Source organism: Paramisgurnus dabryanus, chromosome 8, assembly GCF_030506205.2.
Source record: "Paramisgurnus dabryanus chromosome 8, PD_genome_1.1, whole genome shotgun sequence".
NCBI lineage: Eukaryota > Metazoa > Chordata > Actinopteri > Cypriniformes > Cobitidae > Paramisgurnus > Paramisgurnus dabryanus.
Window position 1 is genome coordinate 40108003 of NC_133344.1, and position 14647 is coordinate 40122649.

The window sequence follows — 14647 nt, forward strand, 5'->3', positions numbered from 1 at the left end:
GAATTTTGGTCAGTATCGCCCAGCCCTACTACTTCCATACCAAACTTAGCAAACATAGCAAGCACTAAGCTCTGTTTATATTTTGCCAACTGTAAAAGTCATCTGGATATTTTACGTATACAGAAGATGCACAGTATCCTGGAGCAATAGTGAGACTAGTATGGTAATATGTTTTTCTGACCATAACCACAGGTAGCAAAATGTTCAGTCCATCACCTTTTCACATGCGTCCGTCTTCTCGCCGTTCCGGTCACCGTTGCTAGGGTTTGAGTCGTTGCTAATGAGCGAACCTCTGGAGTCTGCATTGTTTGCTGTTGATATGGCCAGTGAGGAAAAGGCTGGGAAGGAAAGAGGGATTATGTGAGAGTTTAATGGTATATTTTATCTTCTGGTCCACCTACCCACCAACAATCCTGTATGCTGTTCATTTTCAGTGAAACACAAAGCAAGTAATGTAAAATAAATACGCCACCCAATTTGCGTCATTAGCATCGCACTGCGCGAGTTTGTCTATTCGCATCTTTGCATTGACTTTGTATGTTATCTTGTAAATCGTTGAATTTGCGTTTAAAGAAAGTAATGTTTAAAGTCTCTTTCAATGTCTAAAATGCTGCGTGGACATAGCAAGCAGCTTTGTCAATGTGTGTCAACCCTGTCTCTTTTGATGATGTCATTAGGAGGCGTTTCTAAATCTGGTTGTGCTAGTAACAAATGAGTACTGCTGCGAACACACCAAATGCGAAGCAACGCGTTCCTCGCTCTGGATTACTCACGAGATTTAACTTTGTGTCTTTGGAATTTTTTGCTTAAATTATATATATTTTCAACTCTGCGCAAAGACGCATTTGAGATTGAATAGCGCATGTTTTCGCTGCAATCGCACTGCCCAATTCGCATCATTCGCATCGCCTCGCACGAGTTTGTGTTTATTTACATTGACTTTGTATTTAATCCACTTGTGCGAATCATTGAATTTGCGTTTAAAGCAAGTAATGTTTAAAATATCTTTAAATGTCTACTGCTGTGTGCACACAGCAAGCAACTTTGTCGTTGTGTGTCACCCATGTCTCTTTTGATGATGTTGTTATGCTGCGTTTACACCAGCCACGGTAGAGCAGCAAGCGCGGGTGATTTACATGTTAAGTCAATGCAAAGACGCGATTACATGTGGATTATTATCCTGCGGAGCGGGACGCGGAATAGAGTATTGTCGCGAAAAAAGTTGAAAAATCTGAACTTCGGCGGATTTCCGCGTTAACCAATCAGGACCTTGCTGTAGTAGTGACGTGATTACAGGAAGCGAGCGGAGTGGCGGAGTCTGCGCAGAGTCGCAGAAGCCCCTCCCATGGCGCGAATTTTCGCATGAATTTCTAGAATGACTACAATTTCACGCTTGGCTTTTACGCGTGAATGAAGCGAGTGAACTCAAAAGTTCAAGCTTCCAACTATGCGCAAATATCGTGTTTTTGCCGCCCCTACCGCGGCTGGTATAAACGCAACATAAGGAGGCGTTTCTAAATCTGGTTGTGCTAGTAACAAAAATTAACGAATGAGTAATGCTGTGTACACACCAAATGTGAAGCAACGCATACCTCGCTCTAGATTACTTGCGGGATTTAACTGATATGGGATCGTATGGCTAATTCAAGTGGCTATTTACAGAAATTCATCTTTGCAGTAGCTTTTAAACCTCATTCGGAATTTGTTTTAATTGGATGACCAATTATTTTACATGAAACAAAGTTCAAACCAACATTTACCCTTACCTGTAATAGAGTTGAGCACCTCTTTGGAGAAGGACGCATCCATTGAGTTACCATTGCGTAAGGCGAGGACCGTCTGACCGGGTCCACCAGCCAAATCTTCTTTGGAATCCTGCGGAGGAAATCATATTAATATCAATAAAATCCCTGCAGCCATTTAACTGCATGAAGAAGAGACGGGTTGATGTCACTCGAGTCTGAAACACAGAGAAAGATCTGTTCAAATGTCAAAATCTCTGACCTGGTCATTATTCGTCAGGCAGACTGAAAACAGATCTCTCATGAAAAACCGAGGCATGTTGTCAAGGATCAGTCCATAAAGAGGCAGGTACAGGGTGGCTATCCGTGCCTGTTTTTCCTATACACACACAAGAAGACAAACAACGTAAAGCATGCACATTATTTATACTGTACTGTACGTGTTTGGATTTGTGCAAACGTCACCTTTACAGCATAGCGGGAGTCTAGCGAGTGTTTGGCCATGAGGTTCTTCAGGCAGGCCAGGGCAAGATGTCTCAGGTCTTGTTCGTCTTGCAAAGCGAGCCCCAGCTCTCTCAACAACAATCCCGTCAGAAAATGCTTCCTGCAAAACTCTTCAGTCAAACTGTATTCGGGAATGTCCACTGAGAGGAGAAAGAAACCACATTGGATTGTTGCCAACATCTTTGAAGAAAATGATTATGAACATAATAGACACCTGATCTGACAGATATGACGCAGTGAGTGACTAAAGATGAAAAAGCATGATGCACTTCACAGCTCTTAAAGAACATCCTATTTTAACTTTAAGCTTGATAAGGTTTTAACTGACCAATGTCGTGGATGAAGGATTAAGTATAATGAGTTTAAATGAGATCAGTAATGCAAATACTACTGTACAATTACAATTTATTAACTTATAATACGTGACCCTGCCCAACTCCAGAATTACAGAAAGTGTTACGTGTGTCAGCATCATGCTTTGCTTCCTCTAGTTATGAAAATGACACAAATGTATGAAAATGGAGAACCAGGAGGTTTAAGTCATTTCCTACAGCAACTCCTGATATTGTGGATTTGGCTCGATCTGGTTGAGTCATATTGCTGCATCCGAGTACAGGACATGCACAAAATCAGGATAGAGATAAAGAAAAGGTGCAACGGCATTGCAAGCAACGTGTAGAAGAGAGTAGAAGAAAACAAAGAACAACAGTAAAATAATGAAGGAAGAAATGCTTCTATTGTTTTTGGAAAAGAAAGAGAAACAGGCGATGTGTGTGTGACCATTAAATCAGAGAAGGCTAGCGGATGGGGAATTTAGCAGTTTGGTCCAGTTGTGTTTCGATTCTTTCTTCAACGAGCTTATTTGTAATTGTTATAATAACTACCTATTACATCAAAGAGACACCTATACGCTGCCGCTCCTAAGTTTATGATATGATATTCTAATGGATATTGGTCTTTGTTTTTATGTATTATTTTGTAGTTCCTTTTGTTTCTTTTATGTGATGGCGAGTCAAAGATCATTTCCAACTTGCTGGGCAATAAAGACATACAATACAATACAATAAGCAGCTTTCCTTAGCATAAATTTTTGGATAATACTCTTACAGTTAAAAAATAATACATAGTGTAGTGGATGTGATATTAGTAAACATACCAACATCAGTCAACGTGATGTTTGATATGACTTATCGTGAGAGAAATAAACTATGTTCAGTTGCATATGAAAACGGCGTCATTTCGCAATAGTCTTTTGTCGACATTTAAAAAAAATAACGCTAAAATTTTGCGCAAATCTGCAATGAAACGAAGCTACTGACTACACTGTAAAAAAATGTATTTCTTACTCAGTATTTTTGTCTTGTTTTCAGTACAAATATCTAAAAATTCTTAAATTAAGATGCATTTTTTGATGAGGTAGTTTTTAGACAAAAACATACAATTTAAGTACGTTTGTGCTTAAATAAAAAAAATCTTGAACTTTTTTCTTAAACACCTAATTTTCAGGAAAAAAATATTCAAGAAAAATGTTTCACACAATTTGCGCAAATCTTTGAGACTTTACAGACAGGCTCACATACATTTTTTTCTTCAAATTATGTTAATCAGAATTAAAGGCAGGGTGCATGATTTTTGAAAAACGCTTTGGAAATGGGAGTCAGGCCGAGTACCAAAACACACTTGTAGCCAATCAGCAGTAAGGGGCGTGTCTGCTAAACAACATCGTTGCCTGGGTTGTGTATGTGTGGGGCGGGTCTATCAAATGGAGGTCCAGATTCTATTGGGGTAGGGGCGTGTTTGTTTAGGCGATTTCAAATATCAACATTGGCTTTCAGAGATCATGCACCCTGCCTTTAATGGGGAAGTTTAATTTAACTGTTATGAGATCTATCACAGTGGAAAAATGGGCTTCATTTTCTCAATCAAAGGCATTTTTTCTTTTGATTATGCGAAAATATGACCCAGACATGTTCTTGAGAAGTGTCGTCAGAATTCATCCTACTTATGTAAGATTATGTAGGTGACTAGAAGAAGAAATTAGAAATATTCTCATGGGATTAAAACACACGTCATAGTTACCCTGAGCACTTCTGGTTTCTGGTGCTGCCTTATCTGACACAAGGAGAAATGAGACAGAGGATTGTTAAAGAGGATGTGGTCTATGCTAATGATGAGTACATCAAGCATGAAGTTATGGTCATGAGATGATGAGGCGGGGTGTGTTGTATTTTCTGACCTGTGATTCGTGCAGATGGGATGGGAAGACTCAGAGGCACATAGTGCTCATAGTTACAAACTTCCCTTATGAACTCAAACTTCAGCTCAAACAGCATCTAAAAGAACAAATCATAGGTTCAAAATCTTTTTGTACAGCGAGTGACATATTTGCAACAGAGATCATTGGATGAATAAATGGTGAATAAAGCATCTGGACAGATACACATAAATGAGTGTCTTTAACTCTTTCCCCCGCCATTGATGAGTTAACTCGTCAATTAAGAGAAAACTCTTTCCTGCCAATGACGAGTTTTTCCGGCAATCCGCTATTATCTACCAGTTTCCGCAACATATAAATCCCGGAAGTATCGCCCTAGGGCAAACAGCTTTATGTCCATGTATGTTTTGAGGATCGATCTGAATCTGATCTCTATCAAAAGTCCTTCACAAAAAATGGAATTATCTCAGGTTTTGCTCAAAATTTTATGTTTTTTAAGAAACCTACCCATATTTGAGAGGTGATAAAAAGAGAACTAATGTAGGATGATACTTTTTTTTGAAAGCAGAGGCTGTGTTGTTTCATTTGATATACAGTATTGTATGTTTATATATTTAACCCCTTAAATTTGTCCTTTTTAGTCATTTTTTAGTCTTTTTCAGAAATTCTAAGGGGTTAAAGAAGAGCATTTTCTGGAAGGCATTAAACTTTTGTAAAAATTATTAAAAAATGCTGGTGCTGGCTGGCAACTTTTTTATCCCTTGTGGGTTGTTCAAATCACTACCCTTTCGGGTTGTTCGTGTACAAAAAAGGCCACTAAATTAAACGGCTGTAAAAATTTATCAGATTTTTTTTCCATCTGTTAATCAATCTCAGTACTGATCAAAACTACAAAATGTTTACAAAATGTCCATGATTTTAACTCTTTAATTGCCAAGTTCATAAGTGATGTCACTGATTTGGGGAAAAAGACACAAATTGACAGATTTTCAATATAAAAAGTGATTGTGGACTGGATTTTTTTTCCTTTTTTTTTTACAGTCTTGGGCATGGCAAAGATTGGTAAAACATTGACTTTGATACATTTTTAGTTTTTGTGCAGGATCAGTTTTTTTTTCTCCCTCGTCTACTGTTTTTGCCCAATTGACTTCCTTTATAATGAAATTTTTTGTTTGCAAATCATGACACCAATCAAGCATTCTTAATTGTTGCCTGCTTTTCCTTTTGCTAAGAGGTAAAATTTATAATTTTTACTGTTGATCATCATGTGGCAGAAATTAAGCTCTGTTTTTTGCAGAGGCCTACTAAAGAGTTAATGGTGCCACATGGTGATCAACAGTAAAAATGACAACTTTTACCTCTTAGCAAAAGGAAAAACCACCAAAAATTAAGAATGCATGATAATCAAATAATGTTGTTATAATGGAAGTCAATGGGGCACAAAAAGCCACAAACAACTAAGAAAAAAATGATGCTGCACAAAAACTAAAAATGCATCAAAGCCAATGTTTTTACCAATCTTTGACATGCCCAAGACTGTGAAAAAGGTTTAAAAAATCCAGTCCATAATCCCTTTTTATATTGAAAATCAGTAATTTTGTATTTTTTGTCATAAAACCAGTGACACCACTTATAAACTTGGCAATTAAAGAGCTAAAATCATGGGTATTTTGTAAGCATTTGGTAGTTTTAATCAGTACTAAGGGTGATTAACAGATTTATGAAAAAAAATTGGAAAAAATATGAATCTGATAAATTTTTACAGATGTTTAATTTAGTGGCTTTTTGTACACGAACAACCCGAAAAGGTAGTAAATTCGCCCACAGTATATTGTTGAGTTATTAAAAAATTTCAAAATATGGGATTTGTCACCAAGAATTATTCCACTTGCTGAAACACAGAGAAAGTTGTGGCCAAATTAAGACATAAAAAACAAAAATGGCCAAAAATGGCCTCAACAACCCATAAGGGTTCAAAACCGCTGGCGGGGAAAGAGTTAATGCCGTCTTTTCACATTCTAGGCAAATACTCTAATGTCAGTTAAAGCTATAAAAAGTCTTGGTCTACCTTGTTGTCATTGGCTGTGATATTGTTGATATAATTGTTGATCAATTTGAAGGTGAAACCTCTGTCCATAAACGTGAAGCACCGCTGCAGATGACATACAGTATACTGTCAGGCTTACATTACTTAATACACATACAAACACAAACATTTACAATACACTAATTACTAGTTTATAAGAAGTTAATAAAAACCTGAAACTCAGTTTAACAATGTTGCAGACAATAAAGTAATGGTAAAGTAAAATAAATATTTAATGTAATTATGTTTCCCACCTTAAGAAATGCTGCTATTGCCATGTTGGCACTGCGTGTCTCCTCAGGTAACTCTTTGTTTTTCCAGTAGATATGATCTGACATGGTCATAATCAGGCTCTCCAGTCGACTCTGGAAGGTTCCAGGGAATCGTTGTGGTCGGGGGAGCTGGTAAAAACACATTTATTATATATAATTAAATATCTGTGAAAAATATTTTCATTTTGGCTTTACATTATCATACATATTACACAGCTACTTGTAACAAGTAAAAATATAGATACAAAAGCTGTATCAAAACTTTTGACCAGTATTGTACATCAAATACACTTAGAAATAATGGTCAAAATATGTACCCTAGCTGTTAACGTTAAAGGATTAGTCCATTTTCTTAAAAAAAAATCCAGATAATTTACTCACCACCATGTCATCCAAAATGTTGATGTCTTTCTTTGTTCAGTCGAAAAGAAATTATGTTTATTTGAGGAAAACATTCCAGGATTTTTTCTCATTTTAATGGACTTTAATGGACCCCAACACTTAACAGTTTTAATGCAGTTTACAATTGCAGTTTCAGCAGAGTTTCAAAAGACTCTAAACGATCCCAAACGAGACATAAGGGTCTTATCTAGCGAGACGATTGTCATTTTTGACAAGAAAAATAAAATTATCTATCTCCGGTCAAGTGATGGGCCAGCGCGAACTCACGTTATACGCCATCATGTCAAGAGGTCACGGATGACTTATGCGAAACTACGCCCCAGTGTTTACAAGTGTGGAGAAAGAGGACCGCTCCGACGTTGTTGTATGTGGAATGATACTAATTAATGTCTTTGTGTCAGTTTATTGTTTAAAATGGTCCGCAACTGTGCGTTTTATATATGTAACTATGCCTCATTTGAGATCATTTAGAGTCCTTTGAAACTGCAATTTTAAACTGCATTAAAACTGTTAAGTGTTGGGGTCCATTGAGTCCATTAAAATGAGAAAAATCCTGGAATGTTTTCCTCAAAAAGCATAATTTCTTTTCAACCAAACAAAGAAAAACATCAACATTTTGGATGACATGGTGGTGAGACAATTATCTGGATTATTTTTTTTAAAAAATGGACTATTCCTTTAAGCAAATTAAACCTTTATCACGGCTGACTTCACAGATTTACCTTCAGCTTAACAGAGTCCACTAGGTGCTGAGCCATAGACTTTGTCATGATCTCCATGAAAAACCATGAGAACTGTGGAGATTCACACAAATAGTCATAAAATGGACATGTTCATCATTTCATGTAGAGGGAAATAGAGGTCATGTCTTTTCACCCTAAGGATATTCCTGATGACTGCCTGTTCGTTGCTCTTGAGATCGGAGGTCATTCCCTTTGCCAGCTCCTCGTGAACCGTCCTGAAGCCGCATGTTTCAGTCTTAAACACAAACTGGTTAAAAAAAAGAGAAACTTAAGGGAGAGTCCTGTGGTCTCTTAGTAGCATCACAGTTTATAAAAAAGTGTTGACCCCCCCAATCATCTGTTTTTGTTTGAGATCTGGCTGCCTTAACTACTGTTAACTAACTTAACTACCTATTGTAAGTGAAAAGATACACCAGCTCTCGCAAAAATCTTTACTGTCTATCAGCCAAGCTATGATAACCATTCATCTCTTTTTCTGTCTGCAACATGACTGAAATTTGTGTTGAATATCTGCAGCAATTCAAATCAAAACGTGATTAAAAAAGTGGAGCGCTGCAGTGGTTAGGTTTTGTCAAACTCACCTTTATGTAGGAGTGCAAATAGTGCTGTAGGTTCTGCTCATGACACTTCGCTAGGATGTGGACCAGTACCCTGAATAAAAGGCGTTCATGTTATTCAGTTCAATTAACTGTAATTTATAAAAAGACTATTTAACACAGAGGAAAAATGAAGCTAGACATGAGGGCATGATAATAAATGCTCTTTACACTTAACATCTGAACTCTTCATGTACTGTTTCTAGAAGCTAACCCGGTTGGCACATTTTTTATTTAGAAAGCAAATATGTTACAGTGACATTTAAATCAAACCCAAACTATTTCTTTAATGTAAACAAGTCAGTGATAGGTTTCTGTACCTAGTGGTGCTGGTGGTCACCTCTTCTGTGTCGTTTTGGGTGATGACTTTGAAGAGCTGGTTGAAGATAACAGGCAGGAAGCGGATGATGACATGAATCTTCTCCATACTTAGAAGACCCTAAGTAAAGGAAAAAAGTAAGGGAGACTATGAAAATCCTGGGGCCTCATTTATCAACATTGCGTAGAAAATGTTCTATATTTTGACCTACGAATGAAATTTAATATGTGCGTAAGTACACAAAAATCGGTAAAAAATTAGTATGTACTAATGTCTTATCTGTGAGCTATTTTTTTTTAATTCATGTGCCCTCATAATCTTTAATCAAAAACACAAATCTCCTCCATCCTCAAAACAATCTCTCTTTATTTCGGGTCATATGGTATGGCAGGTGGGCGGGGTCCGGGAGAAGATCGCTGCGATTAGCAATTAGCAACATGACCCAACTTCAAATGATACAATCAGATCTTGATGAACAAATTCACATCCATCTTTGCCTTAGTTATTTCATTTCAGAAGTCGTTTCACTCGGATATACGTCGCCACGTGGAAAATAATGCAATAGCTACTAAAAATTCATGGCAACTTTAAAATATTTGGTTTAATCCGGGCCTGATTTATTTAATAACCCGAAGAATCTTTTGCAATAACATCATTAGCAGCTGTAAAATAAGTAATCTAGTTTTTAAACCAAAAATAAGAATTTAAAGCAACACTATGTAGTTTTTTTACCTTTAAATAATGTCTCTAAAATTATTTCAGTGATAGAACAACTTTTAACTGGACAAATTGTACTGTTGCTGCAACCTGAGCAGCCTCCTAGCTGCTACAAGCACATTCTGAAAGTGGTGGTGGAGGGTAGGAAACACAGCCCCGCCCCTCCCCCTGCCTGCAGAAGAGTGTCTGATACCAGGCGCTGTTGCGCTTTTCAACCACATGGGGGAGCTGTAAGTCATTTTTACATGGAAACTACATAGTGTTGCTTTAAGTGATTTTGTGCATAAAAAAAAAAAAAATTGCCAATGGGGTAAGCTAAAATATCTTGAAAATTTTTCTTAAACACTAAATTCAAAAGAAATTCAAGAAAAATTTGCTTACCCCATTGGCAGATTTTTTTGCTTGTTTTATGCACAAAATCTCTTCAATTTTATATTTTGGGCCTTAAAACTAGACTTATTTTCTTGGGTGGTTTTGCTCCTCAAGAAAAGCATTTGCGAGTTGTTTAAAACGCAAGCGGAAGAAATGACGCGAGGCGGAGAAAGGACGTGCTTTAACTGCAGCGCAGTCTGTGGGAGTATAGCTGCTTGTGCTGTTACTGAACATGCTCATTTCAAAGCAATTGATTAAATAAGCACGCGCAACTTTACACCCTCACTAAATAAAAGAGGCGGAGAGCAGACGCTTTAGTTTTATAAAAGTTTAAAGTCCCGGCAGAACACTGTGGGTTCGTGTTATAAAAACGTTGTGCAGTACATTAAACATAAGCCTACATCAGTATGTTGTCAGTAAAGCATTGTCGTCTTAACGGTAAGTTTCTAATTAATTTGTGAAGTACATAACTTATTGTAAAGCTAATAAACAATGACTTTATAAGTTTCCATTTTCAAAATAAGCCCAATATAACATTATTCTCGTCAAAACTGACAATCATTTAAGTTATATGTATTTTGTTTTGTTTGTGTTTTAAAGTTATTTATAATTAGTCAAGTTTACTGTTTTGTGCACTTATATCAGAATCATTTTGGATAATAAAGTTTATTGTTAACTTGTAAAACACACCTGCCTATATTACATATCTTTGTCACGTCATTTTAAAGGTAGGGTAACACATTTTGAAAAATGCTAACGGTAGCCGCCTAGCAATGAAATCCCGATCCCACCCTCAAGTCAAATCGCCATCCAAAGTCACGCCTCTTTCCAAACACATGAACACGCACAGATCAGACGGTAACGTCTCATGTCTCATTCACCAGTGAGAAAACTTTGCAGTACAAAGTGAATAACACTTCCAAAATAACCAACATAAACAACTGGTTTACATCAGAATTAGTTTAAGCACACGTTCGGTTGTGTAGACAAAGTAACTATATCGTTATGCTAATTCGGAAAATGAACACAAATTTCATAAGCAACACAACGTTTCATCAAAGTAGAATATCTGAATCCATCTCAATACAAACATATCGCGTATCAGAGCATGTGAGCGGTGCGGAGCGGGAGCGGTGCGGTAATATTTCCATCAGAGCGCAGAGCGCATTTCCGAAAATTCCGCTCCGCTCGCTCAATACGCTCAGCACCGCTCGCTCATCCCAGAATGCCCTTTGGTAATTTGCTAGTTCGAGAATCTGTAAAAATGGCTAGCAATAAGTTATGGAGTTCAAATATTGTTTTAATGAAGTCGCCAGCCTTATATATAAATGAAAGAAATGAAACTAAGATGACAGAATAACTGTAGCGTCGTCTGCATCTAGATGCAGTTTTAAAGATTAAAATAACTTTAATCTAACTGATCAACACAAATACAAATATATTTGTACATAATATAACTGATTGCTTACCAGCATTAAAACCACTTAAAATAAAAACATTTATAGTTCTTTGTTTATGTACAGCAGCCACTCCGTGGATGAGGAAGCTGTAGCCAAAAACGCCGGTGCATTTAGTATTAACTGACTGAACACTTGACTTGACATTTAGATATTAAATTTTTTCATCAACAGTATCTGCGTGGAACATTATAAACATTGATGATAATCTGCCGACTCGACTGATTCAGCACGTCCTCTATTTTACAGAGAGTCCGCTTAATTAACGGCTTTTCGTTCGGTCCGCGTGACCTAAACATTTTTGTTCTGTAATTTGTTCTCGTATAGGCTATATTTCTACATATTTTCGACCATGTAACATTTGGGATAAAATGTAAGTTGTTATAGATAGCATTTAAGCTTGTTCTTGTTCTGAAATGATGAAATATTTAGTCTGACTAAAATGATCTATCCAGATGAATTTAGCCAAAATAATGATTTATTCGTTTTCATACTATATAGATACATGTTAATTTATCTAATAATATACTATTGAAAATGCCATAAATAAATATTCTGTATTGCATTCGTTTTGTACATTTACAGGTTCATAAATACAGTCTAATTTTAATTTCTTTTAGACACTGTGTTCTGTTTTTACCGATGCAATGTAAATTCGCACTTAAAAACCTTCTTGTTAAGAAATTGTTCTTCAATTTATTTTAGTTTTTTCAAATAATATATTTATATAATATTATAGTTTGTTAATCTTTTTCTCATAAGGGGAATGAATTGTTATAATATTTCGTAATTACTTATTACATTTATTATAACTTAAAATTGTGAATTAGTAAAACATGTGGATGTCGTGGAAACAAATTGTTAATTTGAATTATATCCATATCAGTTAAACTAGGTCTAATAGCCAACACACAACTGTACAGAACTTTGATTTATTAGCTAATACTTTAATTAAATGCAATTATGCAAGAACGTCAGTACAGAAAACAATTAGGCTTACTAAATATTTTTTTATGTCGGAGCGGGATCTGAGCGGGAATTGGTTTATTTCCGAGCGTGAGCGGAAAGTTAACGGAGCGCTTGCTTGGGCGGTGAGCGACTGAGTGGAGCGCTTGAACAGTAGAGCGGAATATTTAGCGGAGCGTCACACCGCTCCGCACCGCTCACATGCTCTGTCGCGTATCTACCTTACCAAAATAAACAGTGCAACGACCCTTTCAGACCCTTTGCCTCCTGTAGCTGTTTGCATCTCGCGGTAAAGCAGTAAAGTTACAGATGTTCATTTGGGTTTTTGCTCTTGCTGATCCAGGCAGTTTTTGCTGTTGTTGTTATGAAAGATGCATTTAGTTTTGTTGCTCCTGTGTAGGTTGTCAATTCAGCAGAAAAGTTTGCTGTTCTTGCTGTTTACAGACAGAGCGCACGTGAACGCGCCGATGACGTATGGTGTCTGCGTGGACTTGCTGCGCGGTGGGAATTCAAATTACGCTTACGTATGAGGGACATAAAAGGAAACGTCCGTTCGGACCGAAATCTATGATTTGTTGAACATTTTTTGGTCCTACGCCTTTCACAGATGACATCAATTTTTACAAATACATTTAAACAACTTAACACAGTGATTGCTATCAGGATGTGAGGAGACTTTTAACCAGCATAACTAAAAATGTTTCAGGATCAAATCTGTTACCCTACCTTTAAGTGTTTGATCACCACATTTGTGAGTGATCATTGCAAAAAAAGTATTTCTATATAGTATATTCTGTTAATGTATATAGTGTATTATATGTACAGTAGCCTGCTGTAGTATAATATACTGTAGTATATGTGTACTGTACAATAATATACACATAAAGAATATCGGCCGATATATCGTTATCTGTCTTTTTTTTGCTCCCTAATATCTGTATCGGCATCGGGCCCAAAAAATGCATACCGGTCGGGCTCTAATTTACACACATAATTTTTATAAAATTTACCAATACATTTTCATGACTTTTTGAAGGGCATTGCTAAAAAAACGACGTTATCTTCTGTATTTGGTATTATACAATGTGTTTGCGTGGTTTAAGTAAATGTATAATCATGAATCGGATTATGTGGTGCTCTTTAATGACTTTTGAGGCAAATTTCTTGCAACATCTATGTTTTTTAGACAGTGGTTTTGTATACACTAACCTTTAGAGAATTGAGAAAATTTGAGGTAGGAGGTTGAGAGAGGTCTGACTCTCGATTTTGGCACTGCCGGAAAAAACCATTCAGATGCGGGTCCTGCAACAAGTGTCCATGGAAATGATAAGATCACAAGATAAGAACAAGATAACAACGGTTATTTATCTGTGGCTCTTACCTACCTGAGTGTAAACTGTAGAAAGCACCAAAGTTGACATTTTGAAGATCGGCTTACCCCCATCAACCCATTTCACATCTGAGCCATTCTGCACAAAAAACAACAGCATATCTGTTTTTCTCTAACCTGATTGGTTGTATGTCCACATTTATTTTTTGGGAATGTGGACTCACTTTGTTGGATGAAGGTTCTTTAATGAGAAGATATCCACCAGGCAAAGTACACGAAACTGGAATATTGAATTCCTGAGAGGAAAGCTGTCCATCCTTCAGAAGAGGAAGCCAGGCGTAACCCACTATTATAGAAAAACAAAAACAGTCACTGGACTGCATGCACAAAAACTGGGTTGGATGTTGAAAACAGAATTTGTGGTTGATATACGACACCTGGAGTTTCAAGAGCCTCTTTCTTCTTTGAGCTAGTTTTGGCATTGATGTCACACGTCACATGATAGAAGGAGAAGAGTAGATGGTGTTTCTCATGAATATGTGTGGGCAGCTCAATCTTAACCTGATCAAACATTTAACAACACGCATTTAGGAATCTACTTTAATCTGACCTAAACAGTGTTGACTTTAAAAGTTTCAAACCGACCTCGTCATAAAAATCTGGGTTCTGCGAATGATGCAGAACCGTCGACCAGGCAGTCGTGGTAAAAACTGGGCCTCCTGGTTTTCCATAGATGCGCTGTGAAAATAAAATCAGCATTGTTTGAACGATATTGAAACAATAATATTGTTCGTATTCACATTTAAATATTTAATGCCGTTAGAGAGATGTAACCTTTAATGGCTTGGTATTTTCTTCATCTGAGCTGCGAAACTCCACATGAACGGCAATGTTTCGCGCCTGTCAAATAAAACAAGAATGATGAA

The 14647-nt window shown here is 36.8% G+C and overlaps 1 protein-coding gene across 10 annotated transcripts in view; it reads right to left on the reverse strand.

Moving 5' to 3' along the window:
- dock10 (dedicator of cytokinesis 10) overlaps window positions 1–14647 on the reverse strand; it is a 117988-nt gene that overhangs the window by 33645 nt on the left and 69696 nt on the right. For all 10 annotated transcript variants that reach the window (XM_065281805.2, XM_065281812.2, XM_065281804.2 and 7 more), the window contains exons 18-35: window positions 14556–14621; window positions 14367–14459; window positions 14159–14282; window positions 13946–14067; window positions 13777–13860; window positions 13601–13693; window positions 8881–8999; window positions 8546–8615; window positions 8098–8211; window positions 7944–8015; window positions 6802–6948; window positions 6530–6613; window positions 4483–4579; window positions 4326–4358; window positions 2208–2386; window positions 2005–2121; window positions 1767–1875; window positions 217–338 (exon numbers count right to left, since the gene is read on the reverse strand). In XM_065281805.2, the coding sequence (XP_065137877.1) occupies window positions 217–338; window positions 1767–1875; window positions 2005–2121; window positions 2208–2386; window positions 4326–4358; window positions 4483–4579; window positions 6530–6613; window positions 6802–6948; window positions 7944–8015; window positions 8098–8211; window positions 8546–8615; window positions 8881–8999; window positions 13601–13693; window positions 13777–13860; window positions 13946–14067; window positions 14159–14282; window positions 14367–14459; window positions 14556–14621 (1845 nt within the window). The remainder of the gene's footprint in view (window positions 1–216; window positions 339–1766; window positions 1876–2004; window positions 2122–2207; window positions 2387–4325; window positions 4359–4482; window positions 4580–6529; window positions 6614–6801; window positions 6949–7943; window positions 8016–8097; window positions 8212–8545; window positions 8616–8880; window positions 9000–13600; window positions 13694–13776; window positions 13861–13945; window positions 14068–14158; window positions 14283–14366; window positions 14460–14555; window positions 14622–14647) is intronic.